Here is a 25,898-nt window from a genome sequence, read left to right as displayed (position 1 = left end):
TTTTCAAAACCTAACCCTCTGAGGTAGGGATGCATTGTATATTCCAGATCAATATCTAATAATGTACACTAATTTACTACATTAAGAGTTGAAAGTTGCCTGCAGGAAAATAAAACCAGTCAAAACAATGGCTCCTACAAACTAACCTGGTTTTTGGGGTCCTTGAGGTTGAACATAATACTGCGATATTTACTCTTATATCGATTATCTGTAGCCTGGAACAAATTGAACAACTCCTTTTCAATATTCAGTGCAATCTTCCCCACTTCGTTTTCTGTCATGATCAAGTCATCACTGTCATTTACTCTGGGGTAGGGGAAAAAAAAATCAGTACCATTACTTTAATCTACAGACAGCAAGGGGAGTGTGCAATCTTCTGTAATTAGTCTTATTCTCTTCTATGGGAATTCTGTTAATACCTCTAGTTCGGTATTGAACTGCCGAGTTCTTGGTGCTCTCTGAACTTGGTGGTTTACTTGCAAATGTTTCAATACCCAACTAGGTAACACCATCAGTGCTAAACGAGTGTGGAGCTTGCTGCCTGTTTACTGTATAGAAGCTCACCCAGCCAGTTTTTAGTGGGAGCGCGGTTCCCTCTTTAGAGTTTTCATTAGATTACAATATGGATTACAGGTTGTCTGCCTGCTTAGCAAACTGTGGGCAGCTGGAGAGGATGGGTTGTAATCTATATTTTGTCTTTGAATGGTCTATCAGTGGTTTTCTCTCTATGTGTTTCTTGATGGCTGATTTGTCTGATCGGAAGGCTAAGCTTCCATTCCAGGGTTTAGATTGCTAAAGAAATGTCTGCAGGCAAGCAAACAAGCAAGCTCAGAGAGCACCAAGAACTCCACAGAACATGGCACTGAAGAGAGAATGGCCCTTTTCTGTGGGGGGATTTCCATCCTCCATCACTGGCACATTTCAAAACCATTGGAAACAGTATTTCTCAATGTTGGCAGCTTGAAAATATGTGGATTTCAGCTCCCAGAATTCTGGGAGCTGAAGTCCACATATCTTCCAAGCTGCCATGATTGAGAAACACTGATTCAAAAGAACTGTGAACCTATACCTGTATTAATCTCCTATACATTTGTATTTCATGGAGGTGCTGCTAATGGTTTAGGTCAGGGGTAGGCAACCTCGGCTCTTTTATGACTCATGGACTTCAACTCCCAGAATTCCTGAGTCAGCTATGCTGACTCAGGAATTCTGGGAGTTGAAGTCCATGAGTCATAAAAGAGCCGAAGTTGCCTACCCCTGGTTTAGGTCAACTTAGAGCAGCTAAGTATCAACCAAGCCACCTTTCCTTTCTTTAGAACAGACATGTCAAACTCGTGACGTCATGTGACATCACACAACGTATCGGAGCCTTTTTTGGCATTGCCGGCAATGGGCTGGGCGCAGCGTTCGACCCACGGGCCGGCAGTTTGACACCCCTGCTTTAGAATGTTCTGAAATAGAAACCCTGAACGTGAAACTTCCCAAGTACTTCTTTCTCAACAGGAGCCCATCAATGAGCAATACTGTAAGTGGATTTCGTGAACCTCACTTGAAAGTTAACGAACGTTGCGAAAGGGAAATGGTAAATAGATGCGAATCGCCCCTTAGGCTTTCCAGGTGCCTTGCCTCGGGCGTCTGATTGCAGCGTTCCTACCTTTTCCACAAAATTTCTTTGAGAGACCTCCGTATGTTTTGTCGAATCTGAGAATTGGGCTGCGACTGGCTGGCGCCTGCAGCAGCTAGCTTGGCTTGTGGAGGGAACGAGGCGGCGGACGAAGAAGCAGCAGCAGCAGCAGCAGCAGCGGAAGACACGGTGGGCTTCCTAAGCCCTGCCATGGTGCTAGAGGGGGGGACCGGTTTTTTAGCCATGGAAGAGGCCCCGTAGGAGGACAAAGGCGGCTTTAAGGACGAGAGGCCGCCTGAAGCCGGAGGACCGGTTGCAAGTGAAGACTTCCTAGGTATGACCCCTTTAAAACTTGCGGCTGAGTGTTTCACTGGGGTCTTAACCAGGGAAGTGCTGGCAAACGGCGAGGGCTTTTTCAGGGACACACTTCTCGTTTGGGAAGACACGTGTTTCTCAACCACCGGCGTCGGCCCAACCGTTTTCTTCAGCACCACAGGAGGCTCTGCTGGTTTATCCTCAACCTTCCGCTCTTCTTTGTGCGCTGTTAACACCAAAAAACGCCAGCTCAATTACGACAATTAATAATTTATTAAACTTGCACGCTGCCCGATAACTCAATCCTGCTATGCCTAAGTAACAGGAGGAGTTGATAACTGACGACGGCCACTGATTCCATAAACCTGAAGAGGGACTTACACTGGGTTTTGCTAAAGAGAAGTGGCACTTTGTTAAATCAATGTTGTTGTTTTTAAAAAAGAGTCCATCTTTTGCTGGTTGGACAGGTAGCCCTCGAGTTACAGCCACAGCCGAGCCCCAAAATTTCCGCTGCTGAGCAAGGCGGTTGTTAAATGAATCTCGCCCCATTTTACCACCTTTTTGCCACAGTCGCTAAGTGAATCACTGCAACTGTTAGGTGAATCATGCAGCTATTAAGCCAATCTGGCTTCCCCCTTTGACTCTGCTTGTCGGAAGGTAGTAAAAGGGGATCGCGTGCACCTCAGGGCAGCGCAAATGTCTTAAATACAATGCCAGTTGCCAAGAAACACATGCCAGTTGCCAAGCACCCAAATTTTGATCATTTGACCATGGGGATGCTACAACGGTCGTAAGTGTAAAAAAAACAGTCATTAAGTCACTTCTTTCTGCACTGTTCCACCGTCACTAATGGAACGGTTATAAGTGGAGAACTACCTGTCCTGAACAAAAGAAGGGTTTTGCATGAAAGGAATGATAAATGTAGCTATTGGGCAGAGAACAGCAGGCCAGCGATTGTAGTACTGCGGGTACGTTAGGGGTTGTTTTACCATTGCTTTTAACTTGCAAAGGCATACAGACTGGAAAGCAAATTGTGACAGTATCTGGTGATTTAGCTGACGTGCATGACGGGGGAAAAAGGAAGAGAACTTAGGTCTGTTTGGTTGTAAAGGGATCTTCAATACATAGAGGTTGAATTCATGGTACAAAGGATTAGGACCCACATGTATCAATCAGAAAGGGAAGAAGGGCGGTATACAAATAAAATTAATAATAAATAATAAATACTTTTTACAGCAAAACCACATTAAAACAGACAAAATGACAAAAATCACAAATATTTTCACGTTTCAACATAAGAGAGGCTCCATCTTCAAAGATTGCACACACAGATCGAAATTAAGACTTCAGATTCAAAGGAAGTTGTCAAACAAATAACCATTATATTCCCCTTAGGCCTAATTCTTACTCTTCTTTCCTTTCCAGACCATCGTAACCCAGACACACAGGCCGCAAGGAACAAAACATAGACCATCTTAAGCAATTGAAATGCTTAAATGATCACCTTGAAATAATTAAAGATTAATTTTACTATTATAGTAGAAAACTTGAAACGACGTGACAAATTATGGGTAAATCCAATCAACTGCTCAGAATCAGCTGAAGAAAGGGAAAGACAATACACCACTAAGGACAGACTATTATCTTGATTGTTTATATGTGATCTCTGAAGAAACCCACAGCATGAAAAAAGCAGCTCTATTCCCAGCTCATGGGAAGATTTACAATCATGCATAGCACACAATACGCATCCTAATAAATGCATTTGTTGATAATTGATTCATAGTTCAATTTTGTAAGCGACTGGCATTGAGAAGCAAAAAAGTAATATATAAACTTAGCAAAGCAATTAAAACTTTTGAAATTTGAAAAGGTCTGGCTGCTGCCGCTGCCTGAAAGCAAAGGAGGTTCAAGCATTTCTGGGTTCACAAACCTGGTTTGTAACATTTAGAACCTGATTAAAATGGGCTGTCACAGATTGATCTCCATTTGGAAAATAATTATGAAGCTACTGATCATTTATCACTTGTATTTCTTGGCTATACTGGCTTTCGAGTACAGAGTATTTATTGAACATGCAATCATTTTCATAACATGCTAGCACATAAATGCTTTTAATAAGGGTTTGAGTTTACTAAGCAAAAGGATACCCAGGCCTTTTTTCATTCACACCGCCAAACCCAAAACACCGGAACTACAGTTCAAAGCTGCTCATATACATAAAATAATCCTCTTTACAAAGACACTACTAAATGACCAGGGAGTTATTTTCATCTAGATGATACTACAGAAGACCCTGACTCAGAATAAAAATATCATCAGCTCTTAGATCTCTTTGGATTAGAAATTATTTAAGCATGTTGTAATTACTGCATTTGCACACATTGTACTTCTGCCCTACCATGAATCTTACTGCTCCACCCAAATGCCACCGAAATGAATGAAAGTTTATGATAGTTACCTCTCCAGGGAACCAGTGTTAGTAGTAATCAAAGATGGTACAGCCATGGTCAAATATATTGATTAGTTGAAATAATCATTCCCAACCAACATTAGAAAGTATGTTGAGTGATCATTTAACTGCAGGAAAAATCCTAGAATTGATGTAACACTGTATGCTTTGGTTGCTATGCTCTAATAGACTCAAAAGTGAAAGCTCTCATTAACAAACGTCCACCCATGTCTAATCATCATCTGTGCATGGACTTACAAATCACTATAAGCCACTAGGCACCTGTTTTTAATTGAGTGAGATGGGAATGCTGTGTCATGAATAAACAAGTTCCTGGATAATAAAACATGTCATAATCATGCTATCGGGCTTAGGTTGTCATGACAGGCTAACAAGACACTGAAGTTGCTTGTAGTTATTCGTTTCCCCCCAAATTATCAGTCAAAAACTTGTTTCCCAAATTCATCCTGGTTTATTTAAACACCGTATAGCCAGTTGCCAGAATTATTGCTGCTCTGGTCTCTTCCTTTCCCTGACACAATGCACAAGCTTTCATGTTCTGATTTGGAACTGGGTGAGCTATAGATGCACCAGCCATGTATGCCCAACTGTTTGATATTTTGTAAGGCACAAACAAAAACATGTAATGCAAATTAGGAAGTTCATTCCTTTGTGCTTGTTCTCCTGGCAATTATAAAATGCAAATAAGCTAAAAAAAAATCAAGTTAAGAACCTGCATTATATCATGTTACTTTCCATGACTTGCAGGTGTGTAAGACCAAGCATCAAGCTTTGGGATTGCCTTGATGGAGATAAAGTTGAAATTTCGTTCTGAGAGTTTGCTGCCCAAGTGCCAGCTTCTCCAGGTCCCTGGCACTTCAAAATTATCTCTAGCATAGATAGCTCTGCCCAGTAATTAATGGAAGCAGCAATCTGGCATGCCACACGACACTCATCAGTGCATGATGGCCATCGTCACTGGATAAACATGGTGTCTTCTCTCCCTTGATGCATCTCAGCCACTTCACAGCACTGTGGATGTGGCCGGAGATATGATGTGAGCACTGCATTCTGCTACGAAACAGCATCAGCCCTGCCTGGTCAGCCAGGGGCATCACCTTGCAATTGTACTGACAACCCCTCCCCAAAATCAGCTGATGAGAGAGCCAGTTAGCACACACTGGTGACCGCCTCCCATCAGGAAACCTTGTCAGGAGAGTAATTCAAGAAAACCCAGGCACTAGAAATCCAATTCTGATTATCAAAGTTCACTGGCAAATTGCAGCATGAACTGGAGTGGTTTCGTTTTATTTCTACACCCACTTTTTTTGTCCTGAAGTAAAATGCAGGGCCAAAATGATCAAATGCAGTAGCTTGCAGTACTACCACTGGCACTTTACATACATGGAATAACTTAAATGTTTAAATTGACCTAGCATTATTACTTGATATGTAGAAGAATAAGTAGCGCATCATTTTAGTTCTTTGCCCTTTTGTTTCTGATGATCAGAGGTGCAGAACACCTTTGAATTTGCTTTACCAAGCCTTGGAAAGGTTTCCCAAAGTGGCTATGCCATCAAACACAGCCCTTTATTTTCTGAGAAAGACTGCCCAAAGATTGTCATACTGGGGAGATTTCTAGCACCCTAGCTATGCTTAATAGTGTCTATTCTTTACTTGGATGTTTAAATATTTTTTTAAAATCCTGACATTGCATTCACAATACATACCTGACTAAACCATTAAAATTGTGGAAAAATGAGTAGATTTGGGGGGTTTTTTAATTTCTCAACAAAAATCCAGTTGCTACACATTAGTTGAAGCTACTTATAAAACAATAGGGACGTCATGTAAGAGATATTAAGTCATTTTACATTTTTGCCTGACTCTAAATACGTTGCGCAAAGTTAAGTCGTATTTTGGCTTCTTTTAAAATCTAGTTTTAAGACAGGCAGTAGTGACACCAGGCTTGCAATGGTCCCTTCTTAGCAAATGCCCTGAGAAATATTCTTGCTAGCTACCGGTTATTACTTTCTCCTTGCGAAACCTGAACAAGATCAGAGTTGTTTTCACTCAGCAGAAACTTTCCATTGTTCTGTTGCTGCCCCTGTAAAAAATGAACCCGGGTTCCAATCTGCATACAGAAGCAGAGGAGAAATTCAGAGACGATCTCTGCAGAGTGATACGCGCAAGAAACTTGAAGGGCGATTTCATTTGAAATTCCTCAAATGTATACATACCTCCATCGCATGTATTAAAAGTTTGGAGGCTGAAATTGCCTGATACAGAAGCAGAAGTGAGCCTGCAGAGTCCCTTGAGTGGCAAATGCTAATTGGGCAAGAATGCTTTAAGAACAACAGGGAGCCTTAAGGCAAATAAAAGCAAGCCTTGTTGGGACAGCCGATCCCAATCTTACTGGGAAAGGGGTCCCAACGGGAGGAATGAAACTCAAGTGAGGACTGCCCCCCCTCCCGTGGGCTCATCTCCACCATTCTGCTGCTCATCATTCTACACCAACCAAAGGAGAGATGAGCGCCTAAGGGGCAAGGATCCACTTTCCCCCCCCCTTAGGAATTCAGATCGGTGGTCAGCATCTTGAAAGAAGCAGGCCAGGAGGGAAAAATGAAAAAAAGAACCAGGCTGCATCTTCAAACACTATTCGTATGCAAACACCACCCCCCTTCCAAAAAAAATCCCCTCCAAAACCTCCCATCAGGGAGCAGATTAGGTCTCAAATTGCATCCGAGCCTTTTGTGTGTGTGTGTGTGTTTCCATTTCAGGAAATGGGGATCAGCTCTTGAAAGACCAGCTGAATAGCAGTTTTGTAGCCCAGAGGTGACCATAAGCAGCAGCTGCAGACTTCAGCCTTGACCCAGCAATTGTGAGAAGGAAGCTAAGGCTTGAAAGTAGAGGGATGTATAAATACAGCTCATGAAGAAGTCCAATGGTGATTGTACCTCCCAAGGCTCAAGATGCCGGGTGAGGGACGGCTGATCAGGAATAGCGCAACCAGCATAAATTAACATGATTATTTCCATTCAGACAAGCCCAATCTCAGCCACAGGAAAGTGGGGCAAGACAAATTTATCACTATTTGGCAGTCTGGCATTTGAACAGACAAATCATAAATTATGACCTTTGCTACATTTACAGTTTTTAGGAATAAAGTAGAAAGCCCATTCCCCCCCCCCCTTTAGAGTAAACGGCACCACGGGCGGTCAACTTCCAGGGAGAGAGACAGCTAAAAGAAAAAAAAGAAAAAAAAAGCTTTTCCCTTTAAGGAGAAACAGCGGCTTGGGAACTTGTAATGAATCTTTCAGGGATTCAAGAGACAAGAGGGACCATCCATTTGCCTGCCAAGAGGAACTGCATCTTGGAAGTCTTGGAGAAAAATTCCATTCTTCACATTTTAAAGATGTTTGAAAGACACAGTGCAATCTTTTCAAGGGATGACTCTTAGCGCTTCCAAAGTCTTGTGAAAAGCAGAAAGTCACACTGCATTAACTGAAAGAAATCTGGCTGCACTGACTCTGGCTTCAGAAGTCCACAGGAATGGATAGTAGCCGTCAGCTTTCTAGGCAAACGTGCTACAAATCCAAAGCATGAAAGAACGGCACTCTCGATATATAGTAAGCCGGTATTAACACTGGAGGAAAGGGGGGAGGAAAGGAGGGATTGGCCAACGGCCAAGGTTTTCTCCAAACATGCGTCAAATTTCTTTGTCCAGCAACGACAGAAAATGCCTGTTGTTCACTTATGGCACCCGATCCAGAAAAGTCTTTTGTCGGTTGCATTTCAGGATGAGTGAAAATTCTTGAGTAGATTTTTTTTTAAAAAAAGAGAGAAAAACCTTTCCATCTCTTAACTTTTAGTGCAGGGCATTCCTTTAGATCTGAAAGGCACAACTGCATCTCTGTGCAGATAGATGGAACACGGAAAGACATGGGCTGTGAAGGGCAGTTTTGAATGCGACAGCAGGGAAATGGGAACTAGAAGTTATGTAACTCTTAAGGATTGCAACACTAACAATTTAAGACGAATCTAGTTTTGGCTTTGGCCCTGTCTCTTGACGGCACCCACCCTCCCCAGCATGTTTGAATAAGTCCCAGACCTAAGGCACAGCGCCCCCCCCCCCGACTCTGCACTGAGGGGGGGGAGGGCTGCTTCAGTCTGGATTGCAGCTGATGAGCATCAGACTGTTTTTCTGACACTCCTGGCAGGAAGCAGGCCTTAGCTGCCCCAAGATCAGGGTTTGCACATTCAGGAAAGGAAGCCTGCAAAGGAATGAACAGGAAACTAGCAGCGGTGTTGACTTCGCTGCTTGTCAATGCCAGGGACAATTAGGAATCAATGAAATGCGACAGCCTTGCCTCTTTCTGCACTCTCAGGCCCTGTCCCGGGTTCCTTATTTTCGGGAGTTTGGAAGTTTGTTATTACTGCTTCAGTTTAACCAGTCGGCCGTGTTACCCACCTTCTAACTATGGTTACATCTCTGTAAGGCCCAGATGAGACACACACGCACACACCCCGCAAAAGCTCACTCTTTCCTTTGCCTGCTCTTTCAGGAAAAGACAAAGCAAGCTAAAACCACCATCCCAACTTTTAAAAGTGAGTGACTTAAAGTGTATTTTGAACCATTAGCCCCGTAGGACGCATAATCGCACTTCTGCCTTTATGCCAACAGGAAAATTGTGGTGAACTGAAGCAAGATCTGCACAAAAATGAAAAATCGGGCAGCCAGAGGGTTAGAGAGAAAGGGACCGTGATTCCACAATAACCCCCCCAAGACACACTAAGCCACTACTACTTCACCCTTTCAAATGCAAGTTGACATCGTAAAATTTAAAGCATACAGGTCAAAGGGGCCTAAATGTTTGTTGACAAAGCATCCACTGAAAACTGAAAACCTGCCCTTTGATTTAAAGTGTGATAGGTTGTTGTTTTTTAAATGAGCACTTTCAAAATCTGAGGTGATGGCAGTGCCACAATCTGATTGTACATTACTAGATGATGCCACTGTTGGAATGCAACTCAGACTCTCCCCTCGCTGCCCCGTCTCCAGTCAAAATTTTAGCTTTTTGAGCCATCGCTCTTGAGAGCTTTCTCTGAGAAAGGAAACCTGCTTTTTCTTCTGGCGTTTACTGAGTGTGCGTACCTGCATCCCATATGACAGTTAAGGATGAAGGGGGAGGTCTGGCCAACACACAGGTTTTCAGTTTCTAAAGTGCAAAATACAAAAGAGGTGGTTTATCCTTGAGTGGGACACAGGTGATTGCGGTCAGTTCTGTAGCAAGCCATTTTCCACCGAAAAGTTGCACTCCGTAGTCTGGCGAATAAAATGGGAGTAGACAAGAGCTTGCTCAGACAGCACAAACGTATAAATTTCCCTGTAACACAATCACCTTAGCAGATCTACTGAGCAGCAGACTGCTGTAGCCAAGTATTCCTACGCTTAGAGCTAAATTCAGTTATTTTTTTATTTTGATAACTATATAAAATAATCAAATGTACTTCAGGGAGATTAGGCACACCATGAGCACGCTTGTCATTTGCTATACAGTACTTTTAAGCCTGCTCTTTCTTTGGAGGAGATCACTTTAATTATCAGGGTCCATGGCACTGCTTGGGCTTCCTTTGTAGCCAAACAGCCCTCTTAAATCCCATTAGATCAACTACACTGCTTATTTAAGCTGGGAGGTGGGGTGGAGTTGCCGTTTTCAGCTGCCAGCCCATTCTTTTACAAGCATGCAATTGCATCCCTCCTGAACAGCCTGACAAACCCACACTATTTAGTTTTTCAACTTCAGAAAGTGTTCACCCCTTTCGTGGGGATATGTGGATTATGTTATCACTCTGGGGGACAACTAAGCTTTGGCGGATAGGAGATTTATTCATCCTGTTGCACTTTATGCGCTCTTTCCCAGCCAGAATAATTAGCACAAGAATTTCCCATGTCCTAACTGACACTCTGTGAAAGTGCCCCGAAAAAGCCGAGAATGATTTAGGAGAGGGGAGAAAAAGACAGCCATCATAAAAGTTGCCTTCAACTGACATTTCAGTTCTGGAACTTCCGATATTCATTCGTAATTCTCATTCTGTGACATCATCTTGTGTAATATTCCAGCCACAGAAAAGAGGCTGGGGGATCACCATAGAGCAAAACCAAGAGGAACAGCAGACAGCCTGCCACCGATTCAAAGCATCTTCTGGATGCATGGCCCAGATTCAGCTAATTGGCTTTAAGTGGCAAAGCAGGGCAAAACAATCCTATTCTGTGACTAATTCCACTGTGGGAACGGTTGCTACGCTGAACCAGACAGTATTGGAATGGTTGGAAAGTATCTGAAGATCCAGCATTAACCTTTGAAGGGGAGATAAACTTTCTCTTAACTTCCTTTCCTCCTTAATAAGCAGACCCAGTGAATTGGATTTGCAGATTTTTGTGGAGATCCACCAGGTAGAGAACATCTGCTCATTCTTAGGTTTGATTCCTTGCACGAGATCCCTTTTCCTGGAGTGGCAAATCCGATTCCTAGATTTCATGTCATCCCATGGACAGAAAGCCACTTGGCCTCTTAAGTTATATGCTGAAGATGTAAGAGTGATGTGGTCTCTCATGCTGAGGCAGATCTGTGCACAATCCATGGAGAGTCCACAAGATGGTGATGGATTAAAGCCCAGGCCTGGTGGGTGGGTGGGTGTTACAATTGCTACCTCTGCATAAAATGGCTAACAATTGGTCTGTGTCTACCTGAGTCAAGACAAACTGAAGGTATTGTAACAAATTATGCCCATTTTGAGAAGTATGAAGGCAGCCTTTGTATCTAAGCTATGTCTTTTCCAAATCACCCCCAGATTCACGGAAGACAAATTTCTTAAAATACTTTTAAAGTTCGGTGAATGTTAAAATTAAATAGAATCTGGGTACCACTCCCACAGTTGAGTTACCTTAAGATTTTATCCCTCGGTGACTGCTAAAATGCAGATGTACTTCCTTATTGCTATAAATTGCTCCTAACTTTGCTCCTTCCTTTTTCTCATTACAAAAAAAAAAAGCAATTAAATCAGAACACCTAACCTATTCCAAGGTGAAGCACCATCGGGACAGGATATTTTGCGGATTCAGATGGCATTATAATCATCTTTAATCTTACATTTGAATATGGGTAACCTATTCTGCTCACAGAACATTCCCAGAATTATATATCTAAAACAATAAAAACAAACTGCCAGATCAGTGCAGCAGACACCATTAATATTCTGAGAAAGAAAATCAAAATGGCTACTTTTGGAGTGGACAAGTCGCACGCTATAGTCAAAACTCATGCCTTACAAACCATACTACTTGGATTCACACATTAGCTAAGCCACAGCAAGGAATTTTCAATTTACTGTAGGGTATGTGTAGCCTTAAGTTTTTTGTTTCAGATGGAATCATGGCAACAAATCAAGGGGGGGAAAAGGGGGGGGGAAATGAAGTGTCTTGCTGACATTATGACTACCATTAATCTAAACTATATAGGAACTGTTTGTACACAAGATGGGCCTATTTGAATTCTACTATTTCATCCTCTTCAGTAAAATATGTATTAGTAGCAGACCTGGCGACATCTTATTGACCAGCACACAGAACTGCTTTGTTACAAGGGCTTTGTACGTAATCTGAAAACCAGCAACAGTGCAAATGTGAAATGCGAGGCAAGGGCCAAGAGAATGTGGTTGGGTAGACCCTGCACTAGAAAAGGATCAATGAGATCCTACAATTCAGAACATCGAACCACGAACAAGGGGATTTGGCAATATAGGAAAGAGGACGTGAGATTGCTTGTCATCTATTTTCAGGGGTTTTTTTTTCTTTTGTCATCTATTTTCAGGGTTTTCGGTGTCAGCTTTACAAAGGTTGCCTGAGATTTTGCGCACCGACTTATAAAACAAAATTATTAGGTTGATTTCTGGCAAAAGATGTGTGCTATTTATCCATCTAAAACGATCTGCAATATCCTTGTGGCAAGATGGGCGGCCAATAAATTTAATAAATAATAATCTCCAATTTTCTAATGATTTCCACAGTAGCTGGTTCATGGGAATCTCAGAATGTTTTTGGTTTTTATCCCCAGGTATCCATTCTGTAAAGCAGGGAGTATTGGAGAAATATGCAACAGACTAAAACCCCTAGAGGCCTTATTCCAATTCTGCCACACCCAGGATACACGCAAAACAGCTCACAGTGCTTCAGAGCATTCTGAATTCTGACCCTCCTCTCAAAAGTGAGCCAAGCCATTGTTATGTACCGTTATCTTCTGGGGAACGAAACACTGGAATGCTGGCTAAGCTAATGGACTACAAAGAGCCCCCCTTCAAGCGCCGATAGCCTGAGTACATCGCTCTTTTGCCATGTTGCTATGGTTTGAAGTTGAAATTTTCCTCTTTTGTTCTGGCCTCTAAAAACATGAATGTGTTTAATTAAACGTGGTTAACAGTTGGCTTCCCACAATTTGGTTTTTATTTATGTACTGACAAAAGTTATAAAGTTATAAAATTGTACCGTTCTACTTTTAACACAGGTTTGTTTTTCTTTTTAATGATCTGTACACACACACACATGGAATGAAATAAAAGATTTCTAGAGGAGTGAATAAACCTTGGGGACCAAAGAGACTTCAAAACCCACCCAAAATTATGAAATGAGCAGCTCAAACTTTGGCTGAAGGGGGTATTTTACTCACAAAAGGAGGCCTCTTCCATGCACTTCTATTCATCTGAAAAACAATCTTAAGACAAACAAACAAGTGTAGACACTCTACAAATTTACTTACCACAGCTTTTCATACTGTCCCTGCATGGGCACTGTATTAGAAGATGCACATCACACTGCAGAGCCCAATTCCTATATCAGCATGCTTGAAAAGGACTTAAATCTCTCTCCCAAGCCTAATGTTTACTTTCTGCAGATGTCAACCTCACCTGCAGATGTCAGAGGTTGGAGGAAGGTACTACTAGGACTTGTGCTTTTCAAGGTAGCCCTTGACTGTAATCCTCCCACCAGCCCTCATGCAACTTGAAAGCAACCCCAGTTTGAAACCCAAGTATCAGGCACACAATATCCGACAAGACATTATCAGATTCACGCCCAGATCTCCTTATAAAAAGCACAAGGAAAGAGATATGTTGTGTAGGAGCAGTTGCCTAATTCCACACCGCTCATCGTGTTCATTCTTGATTCAGGTCAGCTTTGGTTGTTGTTTTTTTTGTTTTGTTTTTTTGTTTTTTTTGTCTCTAGTTTGAACAAATGGAACCCCTTGGTTGAGTTGGGCAGCTGCAAAAATTAAAAACTTCAGTTAAATAAATCGTTGCCGTTACGTACGTTCAAGGTTTGATTTTCATGTTTTTGCATCAATGCATTGCTACTAAAACAAAAGGCATCCACTCCTCTATGCTTCGCCCAGCTTTAAAACAAGAGGAACAGGGAGCTGCAGAGAGGTGAATGCACTTGCGTAACAAAAGAAAGATAAGCTATTGCTTAAACGGTATGTCCACGTTTCCCACCGGATTTCAAAAAAAACAAAAAAACAAAAAAACAAAAACAGCAGAGGTACCCGTTTTCAAGTCAACTGGAAGAATGCAAGAGGTTGCATGGCTTTTTACCGAACGTTATCATCGGGGGTCTTACTAAACACAGGAAAGGAAGCCTGGTTTTTCCAAGTGAATCACTCAAGACCCACACCAATTACAAAACCCTCAATTGGTGCATCTTGGGCTGACGGTGGTCTGGGGCCAAGACTATAGGTCTTCCTGGAATATTCAAAATTCTCAGTTGTTGGCCTGTGGGGTAGGAATGATCTATATACTTTTCTTTCCCACCCGCTCCCAGTGCAGATTTGTGTGTGATTCTGCAGCTGGTACACACTCCACCCCACAATATCTGGTGCAGCCCACCGCTTAAATCTCCTCAGGTAGGTCTTGAAGATGTTGCTCCACGGAGGGCCTCTTCAGCTTCCATTTGCTGCTTTCAGGCACAACAGAAGCCGCCACAGCAGTCTGGATCTGATTCCTGGTCTCTAATACTGGATATACGATACACCAGCATGGAGAACCCCTTTTACTTGAGGGGGAAGGAAGAGGTGAAAAGATTTCTAATGACTTATTCAGCCAGCTTAAGAAAATGATAAAGAAAACAGAACATATTATATAGAGCAATAACATTCAGCATTTGGCTAAGAAAAGGCTGGAAAGGACAACCTAAATAATTTTGAGCATTCCTGAAAAAATTTAATGGAGCGACTCATCCATTCCCTTTGCTCCCAAGTGCCCTTGTTTAGGTAAGAATTGAACCCTGATTCTTTTTAATTCCATAAAATACCGTGTTTTTTTAAAATAATTTCATATCGATCTTTGTATTCTGCCTGTGGTGCTCCAAGGTGCAGAACCTTTTTTTTTAAGAATTAAGCTGTAAAGTCAATCTTGCCTTATAAGTTTCAAGTGAGAAATTTGATGTCTCTGGAAAACACTGGTTTGCTGTCCTTGAACACAGACGTTCAAGGAGCCTCATTACTGTTAGATGTAGGACTGTTTCCTGTTCCTCTGAATATTCAAGCTAAACCTTGAGAACTTTCCTACTACTCTAGTCACTTTAAGTCCCAATTACACTTTAAGTGTAATATCACTCTGATGTCACCACTGATTTTCTAATACAAATTAACAAAGGCAACTCAACTGTTTCTGAACTATTTTCAGAAACAAAAATTAACTTATTCTTAGGTTTTATGCACAGATTATTGTATTTATGCCTAAATTCTACGTAACTAAGAGCAACTATAAGCATGGCCCAAGGTAAGATACATTTAGTCCCTAGAGTATTTTCTGTCAGGGAACAGTATCTTATTATCCTAAACATTATCCTTACTATCCTATCCCAGCTCCATCTTATAATATGCTAGAGCCCTGGTAGTGCAGTGGATAGAATGCTGTATTGCAGGCTGACTCTGCCCACTGCCAGGAGTTTGATCCTGACCAACTGAAGGTTGACTCAGCCTTCCATCCTGTCCGAGCTTGGTAAAATGAGGAGCCAGATTGTTGGGGGTGATATGCTGACTCTGTAAACTGCTTACAGAGGGCTATAAACACTATGAAGCAGTATATAAATCTAAGTGCTATTGCTATCTTATAAACCCTCCATATAGGACATTTTGATATGCAAAACCATTAACAGAGAGCAAGGTACTGTTTGTGATGATAAAGGATCAGAATTTTTACTGCTTGCTTCTCTGATGAAGACAGACTTAATCTGGATTAGCACAATGATTTCTTTTCTTTAAAATATATTTTTTTGCCTTGTGAAGGGTTTATTTCCTACTCTTAATTGCGTATCTGTTTTTCGTTGATTTATCTAGCTACTTATAGCCTCCTTTAGTTTTTTTTTACAAAAAGAAAAACAGCTTTTCAATTATTTTAAAGCATTCACTGCAATTTTTTCTTTCCTTTACATATCTGTCCTTCTGACTTTTTTTTTTAACTCTAGGCAGCTACTGATTGATTCTTGATTCTAGTCATACTACTGACTCCCCCTTTCCTGGTGGCTGAGCAAAAGAGATGTGAAATGAGATTAAACGTTCCGAACAGCCAGAATCAAAGTGATGAGAACAGTAAAATGTAGGATATTTTTCTTTTTTCTCCCCAGTGGGTGGCACAAGTCTTATCCTTGTGATATACTGGTTGGATTTCCAATTAAAGCTTATTACCGTGTTATGATTTTGTCCATTATTTGGATTCTCAAAACCATCATTTTTGTGACTACATTTATCTCAAGGCCATGTCAAAGGCTAAGAAGCAATGCACCTTCAGAATGATGCAATAAATAAAACATTCTATTTCATTCACTGACGAAGAATAAAGAGCAGCACCTGAAATACTAATACAAAATAAAGATACCATTACAGCAGGGACAAGTTGTGACTTGTCTTTGCTTTTATAGTGCAGCTGTGCTAGTACTTTGAAATTCCATTCCTTAATATAATCAGCATATTCATTTGTCTGACATAAATTCAAGAACTGTGGAATAGCTTGGCAGTTAGTTTTAGATATAAGGAACTTAGAATCAAGGTCCAAATTAAGTAAAGGATTCACTGCCTCTTGTATCATTGTAAAGGATATTATAAAATACTAAATTAACCTCAAATCATAAATGTTATCTAATTTCATAACTTTCTTAATCTTATTATTAGGCAATCCTTTCAAGCTAAATTTAAGATAGAATTTAGTGTTCCAGGCCTAATAACATGTTGATGCGCTATTGTGCTAAAACTATTCTGCTTTCTCTTCTAAGAGCATTACTGATTTTCCTTAATCTACTAGAAAAATATATATATAGTGCTTTTCCTCTCAAAGAACTGACCACTAGAGTTATCTGTTAATTCTTCTCATTTGCACCTCTGTCAAGAACAATATTGGATGGTCGGAAGTACACTAGGTGTTTTCTTGAAGCCAAAAATCTGGAACCATCATAAAGTGTGTAATTTTTTTCAGAATTAAGCACTAGGCTGCCTGAGATTTAGCTCAGCTACATTTAGCTCAGCTAGACATTTCAAAGATGTAACATCTAATTAAAGTCTTCCCCCCCCTTCTCAAAATAAAAATAACAACCCTGAAGTCCAGATATTATGGTGGAGATCTTCCCAACACTCTGAGGACATTAGTTTAGGTACCAAACAGAAGACACACATTTTAAGTTATTTTACGTATTTGTGAACAATAAACAGGGATACAAAGGCAACTGGAGCCAAGTTATTCTGTTATTCAACTATGGTGACATAGCCTTAACACCAAATGCTGCTGAACATACCATTTCCTACAATATTGGTGTCTCTTTCAAAGGCTGAAAGACATATAAATATAAAAATAAAGACTGCTTTGTGTGCCTAGGAGATCCAATCTTACTTCATTAGGTAACAATCACCTGAACTTCTGCATATGGTTAATTCATACTGTACTCACTATACTAACCATTAATTACTATTTACAAATATTGCTTAACTCTCCTACACTAAGAGAACGTAGCTCTTTCTTGTACAACCTCAATCATCGCAGCATAACGGAGCTAATTTAATGTATGTATGTTTATGAAAGACATAAAGAACTTCAAGACAGCAATTAACTTACCTTCAAAGACAAGCCAAAATGTCCTAAAGTGGTGGAAGTTCTTCACTAAACATAAACTGAACTGAATGCATTCATTTCTGTGTCCATCAGCGACCATAAAAACATGACCAAGCTACAGATCTCCTTTTAACTTTAGAAAGTCTTTTTAGAAAAAGGCTCCAATTTTGTTATTATCCTACTTACAAGAATACTTATATGAAAAATGTAATTGTTAATACCCGAACTGCCCAGCAAGTATGCAGTTATAAGAGTAGCAGGAAGGAAAGGATCGATTCCTTTTGGAAATGTTCAACTGGTCATCTCAATTAATGAAAAGACGGAGGAAAAACTATTCGAGGTTGGACTGGAAGGCTTCCAAGGTCCCTTCTTCCAACCCTATGATTCTATGACACTCCTAGAAAACGTCATAGGAGTTTAAAATAAGGGTTCAAGATTTACAAGCCTTAGAAACAAAGTATTTCTTCTTATGCCCGTCAAGCAAGAACTGTAAACATGGAGGACTACACCCCTCATGTGAAGGGGAACAGGAAGATGTTCTGCATAGTTTCTCCTCAAGTCTAGGAGCTCCACTCCTCCAGGGGGTGTTCACCAAAGTCATCTTCCAATGGTTATAAAGATGTAGCCAAACTCAGCCATCAGAGGTTATGGGGGGGAAAAATGAAGTCAATTCTTTTGCATGCCCGGAACCCTATCAAGGTACACATTGATTCAAATAATACATCAGAAATGAAAAAGGCAAAATCCAGACTGCAACGTAAACAGAAGGGTAAAAAGTTCTTAAAAGAATGGTTTTACATTATCAAGCATCCACTTACTTACCTTCATAAGCTACCGAGATGTTAAAGATATTCTGTATACTTATATGTAAGATGAGAATTCTCAGTCTCCTGTTTTGAAGAGAACTTATATAGCACTTTTTTTTTTTTAAAAAAAGCAAAAAACAAAAAGAAGCATCTGGATTTATGCTGGGCTTCTGGAATCACTTCAGGAGATTCGTTTTCTTGGTAGGAGTTTTTTCTTCAAAACCGATAAAAAGGTGTGTTTGTGTAAAGAGGTAAATTAATGGTTCAAATCCCTTAAAAGCTTACAAATTCTGACATTTCTTAAGTCAAAATGCAAAGGACTAACAAGGGGCCAATCTCAACAGTAGATACAATTACTCTGTACATTACATAATAATATTAATATTGTAAACCATTTTACCTAGCTTCTGTTAAGACTATAGCTACCATCTATGGAGCACATAAAAGGAAACTATGCCTACCTTTGCAGATTAAATTCAAAATTTTATACAACTAAATCAGAACACCCGAGTTGCTATTAACACTATGCAAGGAATTTCCCCTGAGAAATATGTGTGTCAATCTTTGAAGATAGAGCAAGGGAGCCATTAAAAATCCCTGGGGTTTTGTTTTGTGTTTCGTTTTTGGGGGGATGGCCCCAAAATTGAAAATGTATTGATAGGAAGAATAAACGACTGCAGAAGAATATCCCTGGAAAATACATACATTTGAATAACAGTGCTGGTGAAATGGCAGGAGTCTGTTCTGGCTTTACTGCATTATAATTATGATCGCTGGCCCAGGATGGCGTGGCGCTCTCCGGAGTTGGCTCTTTAGCAACTGTCTGAGCGTTCGCTTCTGTCTTAATAATGGCCACTGGTGTTTTCTTCATGATCATCTCTCTCTTCTCAGCAACTGGCCTCTTCTGCATGGACAAAGGTTTGGTACCCGCCTGTGTAACCAGCAGAACCCCCTAATCACTATATTGTTGCAATGATGAAATCATCATGACATAGGAAGAGGGCAAATCAATTTAGATATACTGGAAATATGGTTATGCAAAAAGATACACTGTACTTTTTTTACAAGCAGAAATCACATCCCAGACACAATCTCTCATTCTGCACATAGCCTTAAAATATTTCCTGCTGATAAAAGCGTTTGAATTTCTAGCAGACTAATCCTAATATTGCACACGTATACAAAAATCTTTACCTACCAACTTGAAATCACTTCTGACACACATTAATTACCCTTAAATGAAGACAAAAACATTTCAGTAAGTATTTGGCTTAGCGAAACCTGTGATGCTGCTACTCTGATAGCAATCAAGATCTAATTATACCTTCAATTATTAAGAAAAATGGGAAGCTTGACCAAAATCTACAATAATACAATAAGCATAAGAATTGCCCCATTCAGGAACGTGCTAATTTTTTTTAATTCACTATGCAGTTGTAAAAACAAACTTAATTCAAAAAAATCTGCCCGGGGGTAAAATACATATAAGAATGGCTTGGTGCTGGGTTTTTTCCTACCATTTGATGTATTAAAAAATATTTGTATTCATGAATCTGTTAATCAGCTGCTCTGAAAACTTGTTAAAAACAGGGTAAGAAGAAATATAAAGGAACACCTGTAATGATCGAGATAATGTACAGTATATTATTTTTATTGCGAAACTATTAATGTTGTTAAATATGTTACATCCAGATGAAGAGAAAATACTGGACAATGATTCTTCATAATCAAAAACTCCATAATAAAATTGGAAAATGTTTTTTGTGTGTGTGTGTTTTATATTTTGAATTAAACATAAAGTAAATTGGATTTTATTTACTTGTATTTTTGTTATTTATACTTGTTATTTTCTAGAATTTTTTCTTTTGCGCCTTTTCTCCTAAGCAGTATGATGTAGGATTTTTTCCTTTTAAGAAATACATTATCTTTTTATACAATAGTACAATAATGTATTCATACTGCTCCTTAGGCTGTATCCAATACTGTGTTACAAATGAATATTTTTATTCATGTTTAAAAGGAAAGTTTTAGAAAGTAATACTGCATTATAAATATTATTCGATGTTAATATTTACATAATACTGAAAAATGCATTTCACTTGTATTTTTATATATCAATACTCTCCTTTTTTAAAATGCAACTATACATGATACAATTCCACACAAGACTGGCTGAGGAATTCTGGGAGTTGAAGTCCACACATCTTAATATTGCCAAGGTTGAGAAACACTGCACTAAAGCTTAATTCAGTTGTCCTGGCTGGGGAATTCTGATTGCCACAGTTGAGAAAAACTGAGCTAGCTATTTCAATGCAACAGCAGGATGAACATCCCTTAGAATTGCCTAGATCATCAAAAATATAGCTAGTGTTACATAGCTATGTAATCGGTCATGGAATTATATTGGAATATGAAACTGTTATGTCAAAGAAGAGTTGGAAGCATTCTGGAATAATTATGCAGGTTTCAGAGGGCTTTTAAACAGGGCACTAAACACTCAAAAGTCATACTAAGTGCATTTTCCAGAAAAAAATATTTTTATACTTTTTCTCTTTGAATGTGGTAACCTTTAAAAGTCAAATGACCTTTCTGTGACCAACACTCTTTTCTGTGTTTGAAATCTTTCTCACACTAATGATTTTACAATAGTAGAAATCGAGAAAAGAGCGATGTATCCAGGATTATATGAATACAGGAAGCACTGCGTTGTAAGTGCATACTAAACGGCAAAAGTAATTTGCACAGAGGTTGGGTAAATAATAAAACTATATTGCCATACAGGGGCATTTGTCTTCTGAAATCAAACAATCACCAAGAGACTGCAAGCAGTCCTTGACTTATGACCATAATTGGGACCAGGACATCTGTTGCTAAGCAGGGCAGTGGTTAAGTGACTTGTGCTTTATTTTATGACCTTTTTTGCTTGTTAACTGAGTAACTGCAGTTTTTAAGTGAATCCCAGGATCATTAAGCGATCTAGCTGTCCCCAAATGACTGCCAGAAGCCAGCTGGGAAGGTTGCATGATGATGATCACATGAACCCGTGATGCTGTAACGATCATAAATATATGCCGATTGGAAAGCATCCAAATTTGTATCGTCTTACTTTGACGACTCTGGGATGGCCGTAAGCATGAAGGTTGGCTGCAAGTTAACTTTCTTCGGTGTCACTGCAACTCTGGAGGGTTTCTAAATGGAGGGTGGTAATTCAAGGACTACTTTTATGTGATTTAATGCGAATCCAGACTTACCATAGTCTGAGGTTTTATCAGAGCAGGCTTGGGTCTGGTTTTCTCCTTGGGTTTTTGTTCTTTGCCTTCGCTGAGGAATTTCATGGTAGCAGCAGCGTGCTTCAGGATGCACTCATTCCCACAGTATACTGAACCTGGCTGAGCCACCTTACAGCATCCTGGGCCAATGCAATTGGCTGCTTCGGGATCTTCAACCACCTGAAATGTAGCATACAGAAAATATTTTACCGCCGTAATACCGTACGTGTTTACAATAGATTTTACTTAGCTACGTAACCGTGCGGAATTTTATTAGCTTACTAATACTTTTATATATGGTGCTCTGAAAAATGAAGGTGTCAGCTGTTTGGTTTCCTTCCAAACAGATCCATTTCTATCTTTATTAAAGGTGTTTGCAAGTAATTATAGGCATGTCTGTCATTGCACATGTCTTGGCTTCTAGCGTGCAATAATTGTTAAGAAATAAAATACAGTTTTCCATTGCTGTTTTCCCCATCAAATTGTACTTCTTGTCCTTTTCTCCTAGGGTAATACATTATGCTAAGCCATAACATAAGCCATAACAGGACAAGAAACAATGGTTGGAAACTGATCAGAGAGAGAAGCAACCTGGAATTAAGGAGGAACTTCCTGACGTAAGGACAATTAACCAGTGGAACAGCTTTGCCTCCAGAAATCATGGGCGCTCCATTACTGGAGATCATTTAAGAAGAGGCTAGGCAACCAGGGGTAGGCAACCTTGGCTCTTTTATGACTCGTGGACTTCAACTCCCAGAATTCTGGCTCAGTTGAAGTCCACGAGCCATAAAAGAGCCAAGGTTGCCTACCCCTGGGCTAGACAGTTACTTGTCTGAGATGGTATAGGTCTTCCTGCTCAAGCAGGGGGCTGGACTAGAAGACTTCCAGCTTCTATTCTATTCTATTCTATTCTATTCTATTCTATTCTATTCTATTCTATTCTATTCTATTCTATTCTATTCTATTCCATTCCAATTCCATTCCATTATTCTATTCCATTCTATTCTATTCTATTCTATTCCATTCCATTATTCTATTCTAATTATTCTATTCTATTCCATTATTCTATTCTATTCTATTCCATTATTCTATTCTATTCTATTCCATTCCATTATTCTATTCTATTCTAATTCTATTCTATTCTATTCCATTCCATATATTCTGTTCTGTTCTATTCTATTCTATTCTAATTCTAATTCTAATTCTAATTCTAATTCTAATTCTATTCTTCTATTCTAAACATGGTGGAATGATTTGTCTCAGCAAAGAACTATGACAAAATAACAATCCATGGGATTGGAGGCCTGTATCATATAGACTTTTTTCCATGAAGATTTTACATTATTATTTTCATTGTATTATATTTAAAAAGGATAATAGGCTATTGATTTTCAGCAATTGCGTTCAAGAGGGGCTTAGAACCTTGAGTTGTGTATGATGAAAACATAATTAAATTCACAGAATAAGTAACTGAACCCCTAACAGGATACAAAAGTAAACATGAGCTAAGAATTATTTCCCACAATGGAAAAATGGCCGGAAAAAGTAATGGAACTTGCAGAGATGGCCAAATTAACTACTTCAATCAAAGAAAATAATGCATCCAATTTTCTTTCTACTACGAAACAGTTTCTAGATTTTGTGCAATAACTGAATCTCTGACTTTTGGATTTGCTGCTGAGAAAGGTTTGTTGTTAGAGAAATAGCATATATTAAGGATGCAAAAATAAAAAGTTGAGGCTGTATAATGTTACCACTTTTATTCTACTGCAGTTAATAGGAGTTGAAAGTTAATGCCTTTTTTTCTTTTCTCTCCTTCCCTAACTTCCCACTTTCTTATTTTTACTTGAATTTTATGTTTTTGTTAAGTTTAATAATAATACTACAAAAAGTTTTATTTTACAAGACATGTCTTGCTCTTTTCTAGGGTGTCAGAACGTGAACATTTTATATGACATTAACACAGAGACATTTTTAAGAAGAGACTGGACTTTTAAACAAGAGACTGGACAGCCATTTGTCTAAAATGGTATAGGGTTTCCTGCCTGAGCAAGGGGTTGGACTAGATGACCTCCAAGGTCCCTTCCAACTTTACTACTACTACTACTACTATTATTATTATATACTTGGCAGGTAACTCAGAATGTTTCCACCAGAAATTTACCAATAATTCAGTAAAATTAAATTGAGTAATTTGAACACTCACAGGCTGAAATATTTTGAGTTTTTTCTTTCCACTTGGATTTGCAGCTTTTTCAATACGACCCTTGATGCCTTGATCCTCAATGGACTTTTGTTCAATAGTTCCTATGCTTGTGAACTCTGTGCCATCACCTGTTACCTGTCCCAGCACAGTTTCCTGTCGATCTGTTTCCGTCACTATTTCATCTTGCACTTGCAAAATGGTGCAGTTTGGGCAGATATAGTCTTCTCCATTTCTTTCCAGTAGGCGCCCACGGGCCTCTGAAATACCTACACAATCCCCGTGAAACCATTCCTCACATCTATCACAACAAATCATAAACCTTAAAAAAAAACATTAACAAAATATCAGCAACATATATCAATCAGATTTGGTATATGTAGCATGTCCTGTTGTACATATCTTATGAAGTTAAATTAATTTAACAAAGTCATAGGGGGGGGAAATTACTCCCAAAAGAGTACAACTTCTTTTTTTTCTTTACAGAATTTTACAGTTTTATCTTAGTAAAAGATGAGAATCACGTTTTGGCTTATATTAGGAATTCTACTGTGGTGTTCACTCATTCATAGCTTTGTTCTCTTTGTATGCCACCTATACAGGTGAAACTCGAAAAATTAGAATATCGTGCAAAAGTTCATTTATTTCAGTAATGCAACTTAAAAGGGGAAACTAATATATGAGATACTCATTACATGCAAAGCAAGATAGTTCAAGCCGTGATTTGTCATAATTGTGATGATTATGGTGTACAGCTCATGAAAACCCCAAATCCACAATCTCAGAAAATTAGAATATTACATGCAATCAATAAAACAAGGAGAGCACATAGAACAATATCGGACCTTTGAAAAGTATAAGCATGCATATGTACTCAGTACTTGGTTTGGGCCCCTTTTGCAGCAATTACTGCCTCAATGCGGCGTGGCATGGAAGCTATCAGCCTGTGGCACTGCTGAGGTGTTATGGAAGACCAGGATGCTTCAATAGTGGCCTTCAGCTCTTCTGCATTGTTCGGTCTCATGTCTCTCACCTTTCTCTTGGCAATGCCCCATAGATTCTCTATGGGGTTCAGGTCAGGCGAGTTTGCTGGCCAATTAAGCACAGTAATCCCACTGTCATTGAACCAGGTTTTAGTGCTTTTGGCAGTGTGGGCAGGTGCCAGGTCCTGCTGGAAAATGAAGTCAGCATCCCCATAAAGCTCGTCTGCGGAAGGAAGCATGAAGTGCTCCAAAATCTCCTGGTAGACGGCTGCGTTGACCCTGGACGTAATGAAGCACAGTGGACCAACACCAGCAGATGACATGGCTCCCCAAATCAACACAGACTGTGGAAACTTCACACTGGACTTCAAGCATCTTGCAGTGTGTGCCTCTCCATTCTTCCTCCAGACTCTGGGTCCTTGGTTTCCAAATGAGATGCAAAAGTTGCTCTCATCAGAAAAGAGGACTTTGGACCACTGAGCAACAGACCAGGTCTGTTTTTCTTTAGCCCTTCCACATAACATTCTATTAATGTGCTTTGATACAGCACTTTGGGAACATCCAACTTCTTTTGCAATTACCTTTTGAGGCTTTCCCTCCTTATGGAGGGTGTCAATGATGGTTTTCTGCACAACTGTCAGGTCAGCAGTCTTTCCCATGATTGTGATTCCTACTGAACCAGACTGAGAGACCATTTAAAGGCTCAGGAACCCTTTGCAGGTGTTGTGGCTTAATTAGCTGACTAGAGTGGGACACTTTGAGCCTAGAATATTGCACCTTTTCACAATATTTTAATTTTCTGAGATTGTGGATTTGGGGTTTTCATGAGCTGTACGCCATAATCATCACAATTATGACAAATCACGGCTTGAACTATCTTGCTTTGCATGTAATGAGTACCTCATATATTAGTTTCCCCTTTTAAGTTGCATTACTGAAATAAATGAACTTTTGTACAATATTATAATTTTTCGAGTTTCACCTGTATATATATCCCATAAGAACAAGTGTCCCTATGGCCTTTATTTCCATTTTTGAAGGTAGCTATTTTCTTCTGCCAGCTTTGGCTATAATATAGTCCCTTTCTGCACTCA

General features: G+C 39.7%; 1 protein-coding gene and 1 long non-coding RNA gene across 5 annotated transcripts in view; both read right to left on the bottom strand.

Moving 5' to 3' along the window:
- Positions 1-25,898, bottom strand: part of LOC310639380 — a 472,331-nt gene that overhangs the window by 349,965 nt on the left and 96,468 nt on the right. The window lies entirely within an intron of this gene.
- DIDO1 (death inducer-obliterator 1) overlaps positions 1-25,898 on the bottom strand; it is a 68,650-nt gene that overhangs the window by 20,956 nt on the left and 21,796 nt on the right. For all 4 annotated transcript variants that reach the window (XM_083360814.1, XM_083360815.1, XM_083360817.1 and 1 more), the window contains 5 exons: positions 23,825-24,143; positions 21,601-21,798; positions 19,055-19,280; positions 1,655-2,165; positions 147-306 (listed from right to left, as the gene is read on the bottom strand). In XM_083360814.1, the coding sequence (XP_083216940.1) occupies positions 147-306; positions 1,655-2,165; positions 19,055-19,280; positions 21,601-21,798; positions 23,825-24,143 (1,414 nt within the window). The remainder of the gene's footprint in view (positions 1-146; positions 307-1,654; positions 2,166-19,054; positions 19,281-21,600; positions 21,799-23,824; positions 24,144-25,898) is intronic.

Source organism: Vipera ursinii, assembly GCF_947247035.1.
Source record: "Vipera ursinii genome assembly, chromosome: 3".
NCBI classification, from domain to species: Eukaryota; Metazoa; Chordata; class Lepidosauria; order Squamata; family Viperidae; genus Vipera; species Vipera ursinii.
This window is presented reverse-complemented; position numbering and strand designations above follow the sequence as displayed.